Source organism: Capricornis sumatraensis, chromosome 17, assembly GCF_032405125.1.
Source record: "Capricornis sumatraensis isolate serow.1 chromosome 17, serow.2, whole genome shotgun sequence".
NCBI classification, from domain to species: domain Eukaryota; kingdom Metazoa; phylum Chordata; class Mammalia; order Artiodactyla; family Bovidae; genus Capricornis; species Capricornis sumatraensis.
In genome coordinates this window covers 67980590-67999578 of record NC_091085.1, presented here as the reverse complement: position 1 = coordinate 67999578, position 18989 = coordinate 67980590, and the positions used below count along the sequence as shown (strand labels likewise).

Here is an 18989-nt window from a genome sequence, read left to right as displayed (position 1 = left end):
AAACACAAACTCCCTGCTCTCATGGGGCTGCCATTCAAGTCTAGCTCAAACTGAGACACCCATGGGGATCTACCCATTCTGTGTCTGCACACCCACAAATCATAACAGCTACCACCGGAGACGGTGTCCACACTTATTCTTTCTACTTTATCAGCAGAGTGTAGATTCTAGAGTTCAACTCCCTGTCCAATTCTGGCTCCACCAGCTGAGTGGCCTCTGGAGGGTCCTTTAGTCTCTTATGCCTCAGTTTTCTCATCTGTAAATTGGGAGGAATGATAGACCCAGCCTCAGAAATCTGTTGCCATGATAAAATAAGTTGGTAGGTGTAGAGTGCTTAGAACCACATCCCAAGTGCAGGAGCAGGGATTGCCATGGTGATGGTGATGATGATGGAAACTGATGCCCAGAGAAGTTATCACTGGGAGAGTGATTGCGGGACTCACAGGGCGGCCAAGTGGACACACACATAGCTCAGATGCACAAGGCTGACTGTCCCCATGCCGGAACACACCGCCAGGTGCACGCACCCACAAGAAAGCTGTCCCCAGGCCCGGTCTCCCTGGCCCCTGGCCCTAGCCCGCCCTGCAGCGAGAGTCCTTTCTCCCAGATGTGCTCCTCCATCCCCGTGTCGCACATCCGAGCTGTGGAGCGCGTTGACGAGAGCGCCTTCCAGCTGCCCTACGTGATGCAGGTGGTGACGCAGGACGGCGCGGGGGCGCCGCACACCACCTACCTCCAGTGCAAGGTGAGGCACCGCCAGCAGGGGGAGGAGCAGGGGGCGCCTCTGGGGTCCCAACCCATCTCTGACCGCCCCTCCACCTCCCCGCAGAACGTGAACGAGCTCAACCAATGGCTGTCGGCCCTGCGCAAGGCCAGCGCCCCCAACCCGGACAAGCTGGCCTCCTGCCACCCCGGTGCCTTCCGCAGCGGGCACTGGACCTGCTGCCTCCAGGCCGAGCGCTCAGGTGAGGGGGCAGGGCGGACTCAGGCTCCGCCCTCCACACCTGTCAATCACAGGGTGTCCCACCTCCGCCTGAGCTGGCCCTGCAACCTTGAGCAAGTTACTTAACCTCTCTCTGCCTTAGTCTCCTCAAGTGTAAAATGGGCCGGATAACAATGTCCACTTTGTAGGGCTGCTGTGAGGATTAAATAAGTTGATATATGCAAAGCGATTAGAACACTGCCTGGCACACAGATACTTTTTTCTAAGTGCCTACCAAATGCCAGGCTTGTTCTCAGGAAAATAAATGAATAACCAGACAATTGTAATACAGTGTTACAAATGCCAAGATGAGGCTTTTGAGATGCCAGAGAACTCCTCTGGCCCAGCCCCACGGTAGGACAGCAAGAAGGGCTTCCCGGAGGAGGTGTGGCTCAAGTGTGACCTGTGAGAAGAGTAAGAGTTAAGTAGTGAAGTTGGAGAAAGGGACAGAGGAAGAAAGAGTGTTTCAGGCAGAGCAAAGACAGGCTGAAGGATCGAGAAAGGTCTGTGTGGCTGAGCCTAGAGTGTGGGAGGGGCACGGAGAGAAGGGAGGCTCTTGCTCTGTCGGGTGAAGGCGGGGCCGTGCGGTTGGAAGGAAGCAGTAGGTCTGGAGAGTGGTTTTAGAAGTCTAAGGGGCAGGGCTTGGCCATGGAGGCTCTGGAAGGGGAATGTGAAGCTACAGATGATGCCGCTGTGTCGCCCCCAGCTTCCGGTTGCAGCCGCACGCACTCAGCCGTCACCCTGGGGGACTGGAGTGACCCCCTGGATCCTGATGCTGAGACCCAGATGGTGTATCGGCAGCTGCTTCTGGGGCGGGATCGGCTCAGGTGGGTCCCACCCCGTGATCACCGGTTCATTCTTCCCGTGTGCCTCTGACGAGCTTCTGGGTGGGGGCAGGCTCCAGGGGAGGACTGTTGCCGTCCTCAGGTGGACTGATACGGAACTAGATCTTGGGACCTTTTTTTTTTTTCTCACTTTGGCCATGCCACATGGCATGGAGGGTCTTAGTTTCCCCACCAGGGATTGAACCCTCACCCTGGACATTGGAAGCTCAGAGTCTTAACCACTGGGCTGCCAGGGAAGTCCCGTGGATCTTGAGACCCTTTGATACCCAGGACTCCTGAGACACAGGCGTCAAGTGTGGGTGTGTTCCCACCCTGTCTTGGTTGATCTCAGGATCACTGTAACTCAGTGATGGAGATTTGTTCCAGCTTACAGTGTGAGTCCTGAAGCTGGCCTGCCTGGGTTCAGATCCTGGACTGGCTGTGTGAAACTTGGGCGAGTTGCTTACCTTCTCTGTACCTCAGTTTTCTCAGTCTGGAAAATTAGGGTACCAACAGTCCTTACCTCATGGGGTTGTCCTGAGGGCCGAATGAACTCATACAGCTAAAGCACTTTGGAGGTGCCTGGACACATAGTTAGCTTTCTATATAAAAAAATGAAATATAATACCCTTTCTAATAATAAAGGGTAACAATTATTATTATGCTGTGCAACCTTAGGCAAGTTGCTTTAGCTCTCTCTGTCTCAGCGGTCACCTGTGGAATGGAGCTACTAGTAAGTATCCACCTGTGTTTTGTGCTAATTAAATGAGTTTATACATGGACAGGGCTTGGAAAAGCATCAGACACTCTATGTTTGCTGTGATGATGATGGCAATGGTGATGATTTAGTGGGAACCTGTAATGTCTCCTTCAACCAGCAGAATCTCTGGGTTCGAGAGCAGGATTGGGACTCAGGGGCCAGCCTGATTTTCTCCCTCTTAACTTTCAGGATGAAATTCCTCGAGGATTCCAGCATGGATACAACTCTGGAGGCAGCCACAGAGCAGGGTTCCAGTGCCATGGAAGGTAAGGGGATAAGGAAATCCCTTTTCTTTATCTTCTCTGGTACCTCCCACAACTTGCCGAGAACCTCCCACTCCAGTCTCCGAGCCCCTTCTCCCTCACCCCCACTCTCCTGTTTGCAATCCACCAGCAGGTCGGGGAGCTGCATGTGCCCGGCTCTGGCACATTTTAGGATTCTTGGGGCTCTAGGCACATCCAGAGTCTGAGGAAGCCACTGAATCTGAATTAGAGAAGCCTGCCGTGGCCTGGCTGAAACCCTACGGCATCCTCTTCTCTCTCCCAGGGGCCTGTACTGATGCCCTGGCTCGGCAGAGGGAGGCAGCTGCCCGCCTGCTGGAGGTGCTCACAGACCTGGATCAAGCCCACGAGGAGTTCCAGCAGCAGGAGCAGGGGAAGGTGGTTTCGGGCCCCCTGAGGCCCTAAGGAGATGCCAGAGTCAGTCTGGAAGGAGGAGGAAGGAGCCAGTGGGCCCTTCTCAACATCCCCTGGCCCAGGAATCCCCTCGTGGCTGCCCTGTACCTCACTGATGTTGTGACTTGCAGGCTCCTAGAGATATCCTAGTCCCATGTGTCCTAAGCCCAGAACCCAGGCATGGAAGTCCTTTGGCTGGGGACCAGCCTTGCACTGAATGAATCTCTCTCTCTGGGTTGAGGCAGACTGGAGTGGATGGAATACGGAATCCGACTTACTTGGCTCAGCTTGAGGTCTCTGCTTCACTGGACTGGCCTCTACCTACACTGGCAAGGGCAGCCTGGTCCTGAGCTGCTAGATACAGCTGTACCTGAATCCCTGATGCCCTTGTGGCCTTGTGGCCCAAGTCAGGCACTTAACATGGGCTCAACCCTTCCTATTTTCATGTCTGCCAATCCCTGTAACCTCATTGATCCTCCTGAACCCTGTCTTCAGCCAAGAATCCTAACCACAAACTTCTACAATCCAGAGCCCTCAGTAATAACTGAGGCCGAGAGCCCAGTGCCTGACTCAGACCCTTGAAGCCTGAGAGACCTCAGGCCAGGCTCTTTCTCCCTCTCTGAGCCTCAGTTTACCCTGTATAAAATGAGTGAGTGTGTTGATATGTGTGATTTTCAAAATGGGTTCCATGGCGATAGCGTAGGAAACAGGGAGGGATTTCTCAGTTGTGGTCCACAGGGTATCTGTGGACCATCCTCAGAGTATCTACTGGATACCCTATCCTCAGAGTGTCTACTGGAAATGCAGCTTCCTGGATCAACTGAATCAGAATCTGAGGAGCATGAGGGCAGGTATCAGGGCTCTCAGCAAGTTCCACAGGTGATGTGGATTGCACGTGAGATTTGAGGATCACGGGGCTGGGCGATTTTATATTGAGGTGAGCTTTTGTTTGATAATGAATCACATAAGTTAAAATGTTGGGGAACACCCAACTGGCAGGATTGGAAGGGTCTCCAAATATTCATTTCCCATTTTGTGTAACTAGAGGGTAGGACAGAAACCTTAAGGACCAGGAAAGATGCGGTGCTATCCCAAAGGTGTCCAGCAGGGGTCGCCTGGAGCTGCAGCATTCACTACCGCCTCCCAGCCTCCTGGGATGTGAGAGGTTGATAGGAGACTTGCTGCAGATCCTGGGACAGGTCCTTGTCTCTCCCTAGACAGAACCTGGTCCTCCTCCCTGAGGGCAGAGACTGGGATTCTGAGGTTCCAGCAAGCCATCACGGCGTCTCCCAGCTCCCCCACTGTTTCCTGGAGGTTCCCAGCCTGAGTCCCTCATTTCTATTCATTGAACCGGGGAGCTGCGTGCATTGCCTTGCACCTGTGCTTGAGAACAGAACTTCAACTTGTACCCTCTTGGGGACTAGGATTGGGAGGGTCTGCCTCTGCCACCATCACACCCCCAGGACAAGAGAAGCGTGGGGACCCTCCATCTCCAGCTGCCCGAGCCTGACAGGGACAGTGGTCTTGAATCACCATCTTGTTGCAAGCTCCTCTCTGGGATGGACTGAAGTCCCCCAGAAACAGAGCCACCCACGCCCCTCTTGACAGGAAAAGACCCAGTTGAGGAGGAGAAAGACCATTTATTTCTCCACCCACAGTGGGACTGGTAGATTTTCAAAAGAGCAATCGCTGGCGTCCCTTTAAATCTTGGCTGACTTCCACCATGGCAGCCAATCAACAGAGGCGGAGCTGGTGAGTTGCCTGGGCAACAGGCCCCTGGTTGGCCGAGACTATCAGCCACCCCACTGCCCACTCCTGAGGAAAGGGAAATGGACTCTTTGCTGTCTGGTCTGCTTTTTAAACCTGCTGGCCTAAGCCAGGCCTCCTCGTCTCGCTCTTGAAGCCAGAAGCTCCAGCCTTTGGATCTTGATGTTTGGAGTGATTTGGTGGAGAGAATGGGGTGGGGAAGAAAGGAAAACAGTGCCTTTATCAGGGACCGACATAAGGCTTGGGGATGGGAGGGGAGGAGGTCAGGGTCCCAGAAGGATGAAGAGACAAGCACAAAACAAGATTCTCCTAGTCTGTCTCCTTGGCCTGCCCTTCTGCAAAACTGCTGAATAATCTGGGGGCTTCCACCCCGTGGGCCATCAGTGGGTGGCAGAGATGGGAGGAGACTGAGGTTCCCAAGTGCCCCCTTTTCTCCTGGAGCCCTACTGGGCCCCCAGGTGCTAGCCCTGAGTCCCCTGCTTGCAGACAGCCTGTACAGATGCGATAGACACACAGATGGGAATCCACATGGGGTATCACAGGGGTCTTTCTGTCTCTTCCCCCCCAGTCTGGGGGAAAGTAGAGGCACGTGGGTGTGCGTGCATGTGTTCAACAGGACACGTGTGTTTGTGTGAGGGGGTGGGGCTCTGTCTTTTTAGCAGGGAGGTTGCTATGGTTTCCGGTGCACGCCTGCGACCCGCTCAAGGGAGCTAGGGTCGAAGCCGGCTGGCCTGCCATCCTCCCATCATCCCAACTGCTACCAGCCAAATCCCCGGAACGCTCCTGGCTCTCCTGCAGGCTCCTCCCCAGCCCTGAACCTGGGCCGCCAGGACACACCCGGCGGAGGGAGGCATGTGCCGGACCAGGGGCAAAGCAGGAGGGAAGGTGGGCAGCCTCGGGTCTCAGGCCTTGGCCACAGCCTCAGACACACCCTGGGCTGTGAGCTCCGCCAGCACGTTGTCTAGGTAGCTAGCGTCCGGGTAGCCATGGCCCGTCAGGTTGGATCCAAACTCGGTCTTGTGGTGGATCTCATTCCACACCACGGTGTCCGACTCGCCTGTGGTGTTGGACGTCCCGATGGTGAAGATGAGTCTCCGCTCCCAGGCGGTGATGAGCAGCCTCAGCACCTGGAGGGCGGGGCAAGGGGCGGGGCAAATGGGGGCGGGGCGAGCAAGGGTCACAGGCAGCCCGGCCCAGTGGCTTGAGTCCCTCTCAGCCCACCCTGAGATTACCCTGCAGGATTCCCCGTGGCCACCCGGTGTGCTCACTTCCTTCCCTAGACTGACTCCCACTCTGAGCTCCCTCAGTAAAACCACTTTCCATGTTATCAGCCTATTTCTTTGGGGTGAAGAGTCTCACACTGATGACCCTCAGCTATGTTTGGCTTGAACTTCACACTCTATTAAATAGCCGCTTCGTTCCTTCGTTGGCAGTATTCAAAAACCTGAAGGTTTCACGTGAAAATCAGAATTTCTGGCTTATTTTGAAAAACAAAAAGTAAAAGCCGACACTCTTCCGGTGTGGCGATGAAGAGTCTAGACTGCTCGGGTTCAAATCCAGGCTCCTGTGTGACCTCGCTGTGTGACCTCAGACAGATGACTTGCCCTCTCTGAGGCTTGTTTATCTCTAAAATGGTGTTAAGACCTTGACTTCAGCGGGCTGGTAAATGAAATGAGGTTTTGAGGCCACTGGCAGGGCTAGACACACACACACTAGACGGCTGCGGTCCGTGCTGGGGCCCCGGCCTGCTCTCACACCCCCTTGCCCTCGCGGCACCCACCTTCCGGCCCTTCTCGTTGTTGGGCAGATAGCAGTGGCGCGGGAAGCCTCTTGCAGTGAACTTCTTGCCTGGGTTGGGGTGCTCAGGGCCCTGTGGGGAGGGGCAGCAGGGGGCTTGAACCGCAGACGGCAGTGGGGAACCGCTGGCGCGTTCAAAGTCAGGGAGCTGAGGGCTCACCTGGATGCCAGTGGGGATGTCGTAGACGATGCGGATGGTCTGGGTGTCAGCGAAACCGGGCAGCGAGTGAGGGATGAGGTGAAACTCCATCTTCCCGGGCGGCTGAGTGCCCGTCTTCTCCCCATAGATGGCCTTGCAGGTGGGGCACTGCAGGCTGCCATCCTGGGGCGGGGAGGGGGTGTGGCTGTGAGGTTCCCAGGTGTCTGGGCCCCTCCCCAGCCCTCCTGCTGCTCCCCGACCAGCCCACCTTGTTGCCATTGGAGTACATGGCCACGAGGCACAGCAGGTGGTACATGTGGCCACAGCGGCCCAGGCGGCCCACGAGCTCAGGTCGCACACCCTTGTGCCGAAGCACGCCCTCGTAGCCAGAGGCCGTGACCAGCCGCTCCATGCAGATGGTGCAGTCCTGGAGTCGAGGGGAGCACAGAGAGGAGACTGAGGACTGGGGAGGGCAGGACACCCCCATGTCAGCAGTGCCCCTCAGCAGGGGCCAGACCCTCAACCCCCCCAAGAGCAGCAGACTGTCGCCTCTCTGGCCTCCATCTGTCAAAGGGAGGGGACACCCCCAGGTACTGAATTCAAGTGCATGGCAGAGGAAGAGATGGCTCCCTCACACCCCCTCCAGACATATTCAAGGCTTAACTATCGAAAACAAAGCTTAAATACGTTTGGTGGAAAAAGATGGGTAAAAATAAGATGCAAAAACTCTTGATCATCAAAAGGTTGATAAATGTGATTCTGTTAAACGTAGCATTGGTGTTTATCAAAAGATGCTGTAAAGACAGTGAGACGGCAAACCCACAAACTGGAAGAAGAGGCTGAAACACCTAGAACCTCACAAGGAGCTGGGTGCTGGGGTCTCCATCTCTGGAGGGGAGGCTGCCTGCCCTCCGTCCCTCCCCCTCACCCAGGGGCTCACCTCATCAGGTGGGTTCTTCACCTTCTGCATGTACCTTCGAACCACATCTTCAGGGTTCTTACCTGCAAGGACAGAATTGGGCTGGGCTTGACTGTACCCAGAGTCTAGCCCTGAGGGCATGGCTCAAGACAGGGTCAGGGGTCAGAGGGGTCAGAAGCTGTAAAGGCTGGTGGGAGTCACATGTCAGGGGTTGCTTGAGCTTTTATGTAATCGGAGTTGGCGGTGGATGGGGCCAGAAGAGCTCAGATGGGTTAGCAGGGTTAGTTCAGGGGTCAGGGTCTAGCTTAGGAGGCCTACTCTTCTTCAGGTGCTTCTTCTTGGTCTTGCGGCACACCCCGGGCACGCCAGGCACGGGCTTGACGTCGCTCTTGCTCACCGGCGGTGGGTGCAGGATGGGCTTGGGGGCCCGGGTCAGGCAGACGGGCAGCCCCGCGGCGCAGAGCAGGATCCCAGTCATCCCTGCGGGACGCCGAGCAGAGTTGGTCAGGGGGCGGGGTGCTCATCCGGGCCCTGTCCACCCTGCTTTCCCATCGTTGAGAAGACCCTTGGGGTCTCTCCCCAGACTCCGCCCACCTGGCACACCCGGGAATCCTCGGATGGGTGGATGGGGTGTGTCCAATGGACGGTGCCCACTCAGCCCCACCCGAACTTGAAGCCCAGTTGTTGAGAGCCTTCTGCGGGCTCCGCCCACCCCAGAGTTATAGCCCAGTGGTAGGGGATGTGCCCTCTGGGCCACGCCCACCAAGGGGCGGGGTCAATGGCAGATAGGTGGGGCTGCCACCTTGTGGGCCCCGCCCTTCTTTTCCGTCCTTGACTGGACCTCACCTGCCAGGGCCGGGTGGACTGGCCCTGTACCATTCAAGTTCTTCACTGGGAGTGCGGGGACCCTGAGAGGAGAAGAGAAGAGACTGTAGCCTCCCCAGACCAGATCACGGGACCCTGCTTTGACTTCTGTCTCTGACTCTTGTGCCTGCCCCAGGCATCTAGAATGACCCCTAGAGAATTCCATTCCTACTCTGACAGCCTTCTGTCAATATTATGGGGTGAGGTGTGGCCAGGACCTCTGCCCGCCCCACCCCGTGATAATGGAATGAACCCTTAGACTTAGTACTGACCTTCTCCCACAGCTAACCTCCTCCCAGGTGAGAGAAGTTGGCTCCCAACTGTTTCTTTTCATTGACTATTGTATCTGAAACCCAACTATTCGTGACTTAGCCAAACTTCTCTCAAAGTTTGCTGATACCCATAAAAGTTCTGGGAAAGAAGGATTTAGGGATCACCAAGGAGCCACTTCACTGTCTCCCACTAGGACATTCACACTGTATGTGAATGTATTAAAGGCTCTGATAAGTCCTGCATAAGGAAACAGGTTAGCTGTGGCTAATCCAGGTTTTCCAAAGACACTGGATGATGAATGTTTTCCCCCTCTGGAGTATTATTGATGTCAGTTCTGGTGACTAAGGCATTATCCCCTCTTCACATGAAAAGGTCTCAGAAAAATGTAGCTTGCCTCCCGTCTTTGCTCTTCCTTCTGAAGGGATCTGGCTTTTGGAATCATTCAGAGCTGCTTTCATATTTCAGCTCAACCATTAAGCATCTGGATAGAGAAATGGCAACCCATTCCAGTACTCTTGCCTAGAAAATCCCATGGACAGTGAAGCCTGATAGGCTACAATCCACGGGGTCACAAACAGTCGGACATGACTGAGCGACTTCACTTCAACACACGGCACATCACCACATCTCTAATAAATGTGTTTCCTCATCAGTTAAATGGGGATAATATGGCACCTCCTTTTCAAGAAGATCCCTTGGAGAAAGGAATGGCTACCCGCTCCAGTATTCTTGCCTTGAGAATTCCATGGGCAGGAGAGCCTGATGGGCTACAGTCTATGGGGTCACAAAGAGTCAGACACAACTAAGCAACTAACATCTTCACTTTTTTTTTTTTTCATGGCACCTCCCTTACATATGCTGTGAAGAGTCAGTGAAATTCTACACGTAAAAGGCTGAGCACATTTCCTAGTACCTACTACAGACTCATAGTTTTAACCATCATCACTACCATCATTGGGCTTCCCAGGTGGCACTAGTGGTAAAGAACCTGCCTGCCAGTGCAGGAGACACAAGAGAAATGGGTTCGATCTCTGGGTTGGGAAGATCCCCTGGAGGGGGGCATGGCAACCCACTTGAGTATTCTTGCCTGAACTGAAAAGAGGTCAAACCAGTCAATCCTAAAGGAAATCAATCCTGAATATTCTTTGGAAGCACTGATGCTGAAGCTCCAATACTTTGGTTACCTGATGCGAAGAGTCGACTCATTAGAAAAGACCTTGATGCTGGGAAAGATTGAAGGCAGGAGGATAAGGGGACAACAGAGGACGAGATGGTTGGATGGCATCACCAACTCCATGGACATGAGCTTGAGCAAGCTCTGGGAGATGGTGAAGGTCAGGGAAGCCTAGCATGCTGCAGTCCATGGCGTCGCAAAGAGTCAGACATGACTGAGCGACTGAACAACAAGCACCATCATATCACCATCACTGTGTAGTCCTGGTTAATTTCACCTCTCTTGCACCTCAGCCCACTAAGTCATTGTATAACTTCTCTCCATCTTGGAGAGGAAACCACCAAGGCATTGCAGTGATAAGCCTGGGAGAGTCACTTAACCTCTGTGCTCCTCAGTCTCCTTATCTGTAAAATGGGGATGATAATACCTGTCAGGAGGGTTGAAGGAGGAGGCCTGCTGTGATCTGTACAGTGTGCCCACCTGAGTCCAGACTTCAGGGTTTAGCTTTGTGGGTGAACTGGTATCTTGCTGTGGATGGGCATGAAATTGGATGGGGAAGTTTTGATAAGGAGAGGAGTGTAATGAAAGCCAGGGACCAGGGACTTCCCTGGTGGTCCAGTGGTTAAGATTCCATGTTCTCAATTCAGGAGTCCTGGGTTTGATCCCTGGTCAGGGAACTAGAAGGAAGATTTCGCATGTGGCATCAAAGATTCCCCATGCCACAAGTAAGACCTGATACAGCCAAAAAAAAAAAAAAAAAAAGCCAGGGGCAGCCTAAAGGGCCTGGAGTTGTTGCAGGAGGAAGTACAGGAAGGGGTGGGGGCAGTGACAGCTGGGGAAGGCGCTGCTGCAGCCCCCTTAGCATGCCTGCTCAGGTCCGAGCCCGGTCAGTGCTGTTTGGACACCTGCCCCGGCAGGCGCAGTCAGCCCCAGCGAGCTGGGGGGAAGGTGTCTTTAAGCCAGTGGCACACCTGGCAGGTTTGCGTGCTGCTGCAGTGGGTCCAGAAACACACACACACACACCCCCTCGGAACATGGGCTATGTATGCATGCACATGTGTAGGGAACATGCCAAGGGCAATAGAACACAGATTCATGCACACATGAACACTGCACAGACCGGCACACACCCCTGCAAACATGCCGCCCCCTCCATGTACACACACACTCCAGGGATCACATGACAGCTACACGCTCACACAAGTGTGCTACAACCCAGGAGGCCCCCTTCCTGTAGAGAGATACAGACACAGATACATGAATACTCGGGGAATGTGCCACACACTCTTGCACACACACACACACACACACACACACACACACACCAGGGAATACATACCATGCACACATACCCACAGACACACCTCCGGGAACACACTCCACGAACACACACAGGTCTAGACATAGACACACACTGCTACACAGAGAACACCACGGAAATATGTGCTCACACACTCCAGGGAACACAGCGCCCAGAGAGATACCCACGCGCAGACACCACAAACGCATGCAACTGGACAGGAGAAGCTGGGTCGAGCAGACTGGTCCACATACTCTGACCTACATTCCCCCACACTGACATGCAGACACTTGGCTGGGAGGCTCCCACTTTACACACACAGTAACACACACACGCACAGCACACAGCCATCATTTTGTGCGTGCCCAGCATCACAGGCTTACACCCAGTCAGCCAGGATACCCCTCCCAGAACCCACCCCTGAGGTGGGTGGCAGCATCTGGAGCAGACATCGGGGTCTCCAAACACTCTGGTGACCTGGAGTCACTGAACACAGCTCCTGAGGGAGGTGCAACAGAGGAGAGGTACCATGGGGCCCCCAGGCTTGGGTAGCTGAGGTGTGACAGGGGAAAGATGCTGGGCCTCAGTTTCCCCATGTGTAATGGGAATAGAGTCTTGCAAAGGTTCAATGGGATAAAGCATGCAAAGCTCATAGTCTGTTGCAGGGGTGAGAGTGGGGATGCCTTGAGTTTCTCCACCTTGCAGCCTTCCAGGACCCAAGGGATGGGGGATCCATCTCCCCCTTCCTGGGATCTGTCATAATCCTCCAGGACATTCCTGAATGGAGACCACCACCCCAATCTCATCCCACCCCCATCCTCTTATTTTGTTGTTCTTGGCCACACTCCACAGCATGTGGAATCTTAGTTCCCTGACCAGGGATTGAACCCACACCTCCTGCACAGTGGAAGCACAGAGTTTTAACCGCTGGACCAACAGAGAAGTCCCCCAATCCTCTTATGAGATAGCATGGAGGCACATCTGGCTTCTCCTCTTTCTGCTGTCCTTTGAAACACTTCCATTGTATTATTGTTGTTAATATTATTGGCATGCAGATCTTAGTTCCCTGACCAGGGATTGAACATATGTCCCTTGAAGTAGAAGTGTGGAGTCCTAAGCACTGGACAGCCAGGGAATTCCTTAAAACACTTGCAGTATAGACAGACTGTTTAGGTCCTCTATATACCCAGGGCTTCCCCATCCCCTTCGTTCCTTCCTTCCTTCCCTCGTATCTCATGAGAAAACTATCCTTCCTTCTCTCTTTACAGGGCTATCTGTAAAATGGGTGGAAAGAAAAATATTTAGCATGAGGACCACCACTTCTTGACTCCTACCTGTGGCAGACATCACTAATCCATCACAGCACTCTCTCGAGCCAAGTAGAATCATCAGCACAGATTTCCAGGGAGCCTCTAACCAGCAGGGACAGTTGGCTACCTCAGGTCTATATGAAGCACAAAGTCTGGTCTGGCCTGTGACACCGGTCATGCTGAGCCTTTGGCCAGGGAGTTAGAAAGGGGGGTGAGGGGACCCCAGAAAGGGATTATGTTAGATCTTAGCAGTCCTCCAATCTCTGGCACCCTTTAAAACTCACAGAGCTCTGGGTTACAAAAATCAGTCTTGCTCCTGGGAGGAGGGTTGTGAGTAAGGTGTGATGGTGGGGCTGTTTTGTATTTACCCATCAGCAAGCTGAGGGACAGTCCCCAGGTGGCCCCCAGCTCTCTCAATCTGCAGGCCCCTGCGAGAACCCAGGGTAGCAAGGTTCCCACGATGCCGGAGCGTGGGAACCACCCAGGCCCCCTTTTGATGTGGGATGCAGTTTCCTCCCCGTCAGTCAGTGAGAACATCCTCCTGCCCTGGACAGGAGACCGCTGCCCGCAGGCCTCCGGGAAGGAGGGGCGGGCTTTCGCCCTTGGCTCCGCCCTCTCCCGCCCCCCCCGCCCCCCCCGCCCCCCGCCCCCCCGCCCCGCCAACGCCCCCGCATGGCAAAGGGTCAGAGGAGCCCTGCAGGCCTGAAACCTGTTCTGACCAGAAGCCAGGCCTGGCTGCCCCAGGGCAGGGATGGGTCCGATGCCTTGCCCATCTCAGCGTCAGATTCTGTTCCTCCTCTACCCTCAGCCCCTCCTGGCTCTTACCTTGCTTAAATTCCAGCCTCTTTACCGTATGGGCTTCCCAGGTTGCGCTAGTGGTACAGAACCCACCTGCCAATGCAGGAGACCTAAGAGATGTGTTTTTGATCCCTGGGTCAGGAAGATCCCCTGGAGGAGGGCACGGCAACCCATTCCAGTATTCTTGCCTGGAGAATCTCCATGGACAGAGGAACCTGGCAGGCTATGATCCATAGGGTCACATAGAGTGAGTGGGACATGACTGAGCGACTTAGCACACACACATTACCACATGCAACACAGCCAGTACTGATCCCTTGAACTCCGTTTCCCCTGTGCTCCCCCCTCATCCACTCCACCCCGCAGGTTTCCCTGCGGTTCTGCAAACAGGTCAGGCACATCCTCACCCCAGGGCCTTTGCACTTGCTGACTGCTCTCTCAGAATGCCCAATTATCCTCAAGTTCTGCTCCCTCCCTCAACACAGGTTTCTGCTCAAATGTCACCCTACCAGAGACCTTCCTTGCCGCTTTAGAGAGGCCTCTGCCTTTGCTCTAACATTACTTAATTTTATGATATATAACTGATATAATATTAATTATATTATCATAATATAATTATACATAACTAATATTATATATATAATATCACAGTCTGATATAAAAGTCTTCCATATGACCAGACCCTCCCTGGCACTGCAACCTCATCTCTTACCCTCTCCATCTCTCTACTCTACACGGTTCTGCTGTTGCTCTAAAATGCTGAGCCCTGCAGCTTCCCCGGTGGTCCAGTGGTTAGGACTCTGCACTTCCCCTGCAGGGAGCATGGGTTCGATCCCTGGTTGAGGAACTAAGGTCTTGAAAGAAGCATATATATATATATATATACACACATATATATATAATAGATGAGACGTTGTTTTATATATATAATAGATGAGATGTTATTCTATATATATATATAAAATAACAGTGTCTCTTCGATTAAAATAATAACAAAATGAACTGCTGAGCCCTTTGGAGGCTTGTGCACTTGCTGCGCCCTCCGCCTGAAGGCTTTTCCCGCAGAGGCTGCTGTAGCGCTGCCTCGGGCAGGAAGACCTTCCTTCCCACCCACTGTCACCGCTAGTACATGGCACGCAGTAGATTTTCAAGCAGGACTTGTGGCACGAAAGAAGGAAGGAAGACTGGATTTTGTGGGGATGTTCTGAGGTGATGCTCGGGCACAATCTTGCTGTGAATTTTTTTTGCACACATTGGAAGTGAGCCTTGAAGCAGATGCCCAGAGAAGCCTCTCTGTAGCCTCTGGTCCCCTCAGAGACTCTCTGCCAATGTCCATTCTAAAACAAGCACACTGGACTTCCCCGGTGGTCCAGTGGTTAAGACTCTGCCCTTCCAAGGCAGGGAGTGTGGATTTGTTCCCTGGTCAGGGAACTAAGACCCCACAAGCTGTGCAGTGTGGCCAAACAATTTTTTTAAAAAGTGCTGCGAAGTGAGCATGCTTTGTGGGCATCTGTGGGAACAGCCCGAGTAAGCTTTCTCTAAGAAATTTCCAGAAATGCTTCGCATCCTTCTCAAGGCAGAGATTCCATGGCCAGGCTTTGAGGAACCCTGACCTTTCCTGGAAATTGTCTCAGGGAACGCGCCTCACACAGATGGGCTGGGCGGGGTGGGGGGGCAATAATTTCAAGAGCTTGCTATGTCCCAGATTCGGCTGTATACCCCGCCTCCGTCATCTGATCGTCCCATTCTATAGAGGGGGAAACTGAGGCACAGAGAGGTGAAGTCACTGGCCAGTAAGTGGTAGAGCTCAAATGTGAGCCCAGAATGTCAGATTCTAGTCTGTGCTCTTCTCCACACACACAAAACCAAGTTCTCTTACCCTGGTTCAGAGACTAAGGCAGGAGGCTGTATTTGAGAAACAAAATCTCCCCAGGATGAGTCTGGAAAAGGGCATTTGGCTCCTCTCTCCTTCTTTTGTCAAAAGACAAGCAAAGAGAGATGCCTCGTACCTACTCTGGCTGAAGGGCCGCGTTCACAGGCAGGACGAGATACCATGGGGAGGGTTTCCGAGATGCTGTTCCTCACACCGTTCCCTGCCCTTTCCTGTCTGGCTACCTTTGCCACACTGTACTCACTGCCTGTCCATACTGTCTATTCTCAATTCACCTCTTCTCTTTGAAGACAGGTTTCAAGGTCACCATCTTCAGGAGGGTCTTCTAATCTACCCCCAGTGAATACATATCCACTCTTTTTTTTTTTTTGCCATGCCATGTTGCATGATGGATCTTATTTTCCCAACCAGAGATTGAACCTCCTGCCTCCTGCATTGGAAGCCCAGAGTCTTAACCACTGGATCACCAGGGAAGTCCCTAACCAATTTTAATTCCCAGGGGACTGCGTTTATCTTTTCTTTGAGGACACAGATGTTTCCTGACTTCCTTTCTAGCTGTGGAGTTTCACCCCATCTCTTCCACCAGATTGCAAGCTTCTGGAAACTTGTCTAACCTGGCTCTGTGACCCCAGGATTGAGGATGAAACTGGACACAAATGGGTTCTCAGTAAGTATTGAGTGGAGGCTGATATGTGGGGCCATCTGGAGGTGAGCCAGCCTTCTGAGCCCTCTTTGCCTAGAAGTGGTGCAAAGCCTTTGACCTGGGCCCTGGAGCTGGCTCAGGCCTGGGAGGGCTCACTGGGGGCTGCACGAGTGGGTACGTTTGCCTGATCTGGCTGCTCCTTTCCTTCCCAGGCAATGTGGGGGGTCCAAGACCCCAGGGACACAGGAAACCACACTGACACTCCCTATAGTTTCCATCCACCTATCTAGGCTGGCCTCCCTGTCCTCTCCCTCCCCTCCATGTCCCCGGCAGGCTCGAGGCACGTCACAGTCTCTGATGGTGGTTTCAGGTCCCCCGATGGGCCTCAGGCTCTCCTTAGACACCTGGCTCTTACCCCATGACCCCTTGGGAAGCCCCTGGAGGTTCAGGCCTCAGCTATTTGGGTCCAGGTGGGTGAGGACGGGGCAGAAGTGGGAACGCCACGTCATGGGGAGAAGGAAGTTAAACAACATATGGCACCTACCTCCCTGGACCTGCTCCTGTGACCTGCCCCCTCTTCAGTGCCCACTCCTTCTGTACCTGAACTCTTGTCCTCCACAGTCCAGGGTCAACCACGTCCCCACCCCCACGCCCCACAGAGCCAGAGGGCTGAGAACATCACACCAAGCTCCAGGGAGGTGCCCCACGGGGCCAGCCAAAGCCACAGACCATCAACGGCTGCCATGGCCTGGCTCGCTTCCCCTTTCCTCACTCGAGCACCCCTCAGGCTGCCTGAACAAGCCGCTGACCTTCTATGGGCCTCAGTTTCCCCCTCTGTCAAATGGGTCCCTGACCCTGTCCACTCCTAAGGATTCAACAGTACCAAAATGCCCTGGAGCGACATTTTGAGGGGTGGTAGTCAGTTAGGGCCCAGGTGCCTGGGGGCTCTAGGTCACCCTCCCCCATCCTCCTGGTCTCTAGCCCGCTTTGCTTGCTTGCTCTGGTGGTTGGGGGGGGTGGTGTGGGGAGCCCAGGCAGGGGAAGGGAGGGGAGGGGAGGGCTGACGGTTCCCACGGCCTGGGGCAGCCACGTACTGACAGGAGTGTGGTTTGGCCTCCCAGGGAGCAGGGCAGGAAGTGCTTCAGGTCTGGGGGGCGGGGTGGGAGGGTAGGGGGATGGGGGTGTTTGGTTTGACCTTGCGGTGAGGCGCAGGAGGAGCCCAGCAGTCAGCAGCCGCAAGGGAAAAAGCAGGGTTACAGCCACTGTCCTCCAGCAAGGCCAGGAAAAGGGGGAGAGTGGGCAGCTCAGAGGCCCCACGGGGACACAGTGCGGGAGAGACTTTTCACATTGTGCCTTTGGGACTGCTGTTTTTTGAAGCATTAAAATGTAATACCTAGTAAAGAGCCGGAGAAACAAAATGTGGATGCGTTCAAACCTAAACGTAAAATCACTGCAGGAAATGAAAAGAAGAAGGAAAACACCCGAACACACCAGCCACATCAAAGCCCCCCCTCCCACCCCCCACCTATCTTCCATGTCCAGAGTGAACCTATGACAGCAAAGTCATCCCAGCCTGTCTCCAGCTCACAACACCAGCTGGCTCCCATTTCCCGCAGAGGAAAAGCCAAAGTCCTCAGCACAGCCTTCAGGGCCCTACAGGACTGGCCCCATTTCACCTCCGACCTCCTCTCCCACCGCACACCCCCTGTCGCCTCTGGAGCCACACTGGTCTCCTCGCACAAACCAGGCCTGCTCCTGCCTCAGGGCCTTTGCACAAGCTGTTCCCTCTGTCTACAGGGCTCTCCCCGACCCCAGTTCTCTGCATAGCTTGCTTCTTAACCTCCTTCAATCCTTGCTCAAACATTATATTTTCAGTGAGGCCTTTTCTGACCTCTTCATTTCAAATTATACCCCTCCCACTACTCCCTACACCCCTTCCTTTCTTTATTTTCCCTCGGTAGTCACTACTACTCTCTATCACATACTAGGATTTATTTATTTTGTTTATTGTTTGTCTCTCTCTCTAGAAATATGAGCTTCGGGAGGGCAGGGATTATCTGTTTTGTTTATGGCTGGATCTCCAGGGCCCCCAAAGAGTCCTTGGCACACGGAAGTTGCTCAATATATTAATAAAAGGATTAACTAATTTAAAAAACAGACAAGCATAGGCTATAGAGAAGGTAAAAAGGGGGACCTCCCAGGTTGGTCCAGTGGTTAAGAAATTGCCTTCCACTGCAGGGGGATGTGGGTTTGATCCCCGGCTGGGGAACTAAGATCCCACATGCCAGGGGGCAACCAAGCCTGCATGGTGCAACTACTGGGCCCAAGCCCTCTTGCTCTGGAGCCCACGTGCTACAACTAGAGAGAAACCTGTGAGCTACAAGGAAAGATCCTCCACGCTACGGCTAAGACCCAACCCGATGCAGCCAAAAATGAATAAATAAAAAGAAGGTACAAAATTAGCAAACTGGGGCAAAATGATAAATAAAGAGCTCAGACCCTTAAAATGCAGAGGGAGCACCTGCAAATCAATAAAAAAAGCAGGAAAGAGCCCTAGAGAAGGAGAAGCAAAAGAAATAAACAAGTGATTGGTAAAAGAAGGAATCACGGGTGGCCAGTAAACAGGAAGAAGTTCTCAGGCTAAGAATCAGAGGTCTGAAAACTCGAACAGCATCTCAATGACAACATCGTACTGGTCTGATAGGGATGTGCTCGAGGGGGCGGGGCTAAGCCCCTCTCCCACTGCTAGGGATGGATTTGAAATGCAGGCAGTTTGATATCTGCCCCCTTGTTGGCCTTTGTTGCCAGCCCCACTGCACAGGGTGCAAAAATTGAGGACTAGAGAGGGCAATGGGCTCCACTGGGGTCACACAG

The 18989-nt window shown here is 53.7% G+C and overlaps 2 protein-coding genes across 7 annotated transcripts in view; one reads left to right on the top strand and one right to left on the bottom strand.

Annotated features, from left to right (window-relative positions):
* The window catches only part of RASAL1 (RAS protein activator like 1), a 31508-nt gene extending 28256 nt beyond the window's left edge, over positions 1–3252 (top strand). For 5 of the 6 annotated variants that reach the window (XM_068989797.1, XM_068989796.1, XM_068989795.1 and 2 more), the window contains 5 exons: positions 608–745; positions 830–965; positions 1689–1809; positions 2756–2814; positions 3113–3252. In XM_068989797.1, coding sequence (XP_068845898.1) covers positions 608–745; positions 830–965; positions 1689–1809; positions 2756–2814; positions 3113–3252 — 594 coding nt within the window. The remainder of the gene's footprint in view (positions 1–607; positions 746–829; positions 966–1688; positions 1810–2755; positions 2815–3112) is intronic. The other variant, XM_068989793.1, reaches the window with a different exon arrangement.
* A 1885-nt stretch (positions 3253–5137) lies between these two features.
* Positions 5138–18989, bottom strand: part of DTX1 (deltex E3 ubiquitin ligase 1) — a 37517-nt gene continuing 23665 nt past the window's right edge. The window contains exons 3-9 of the mRNA XM_068990031.1: positions 8709–8770; positions 8181–8342; positions 7884–7945; positions 7212–7370; positions 6965–7126; positions 6788–6877; positions 5138–6134 (exon numbers count right to left, since the gene is read on the bottom strand). Of these exons, the coding sequence (XP_068846132.1) occupies positions 5910–6134; positions 6788–6877; positions 6965–7126; positions 7212–7370; positions 7884–7945; positions 8181–8342; positions 8709–8770 (922 nt within the window). The 3' untranslated portion in view covers positions 5138–5909. The remainder of the gene's footprint in view (positions 6135–6787; positions 6878–6964; positions 7127–7211; positions 7371–7883; positions 7946–8180; positions 8343–8708; positions 8771–18989) is intronic.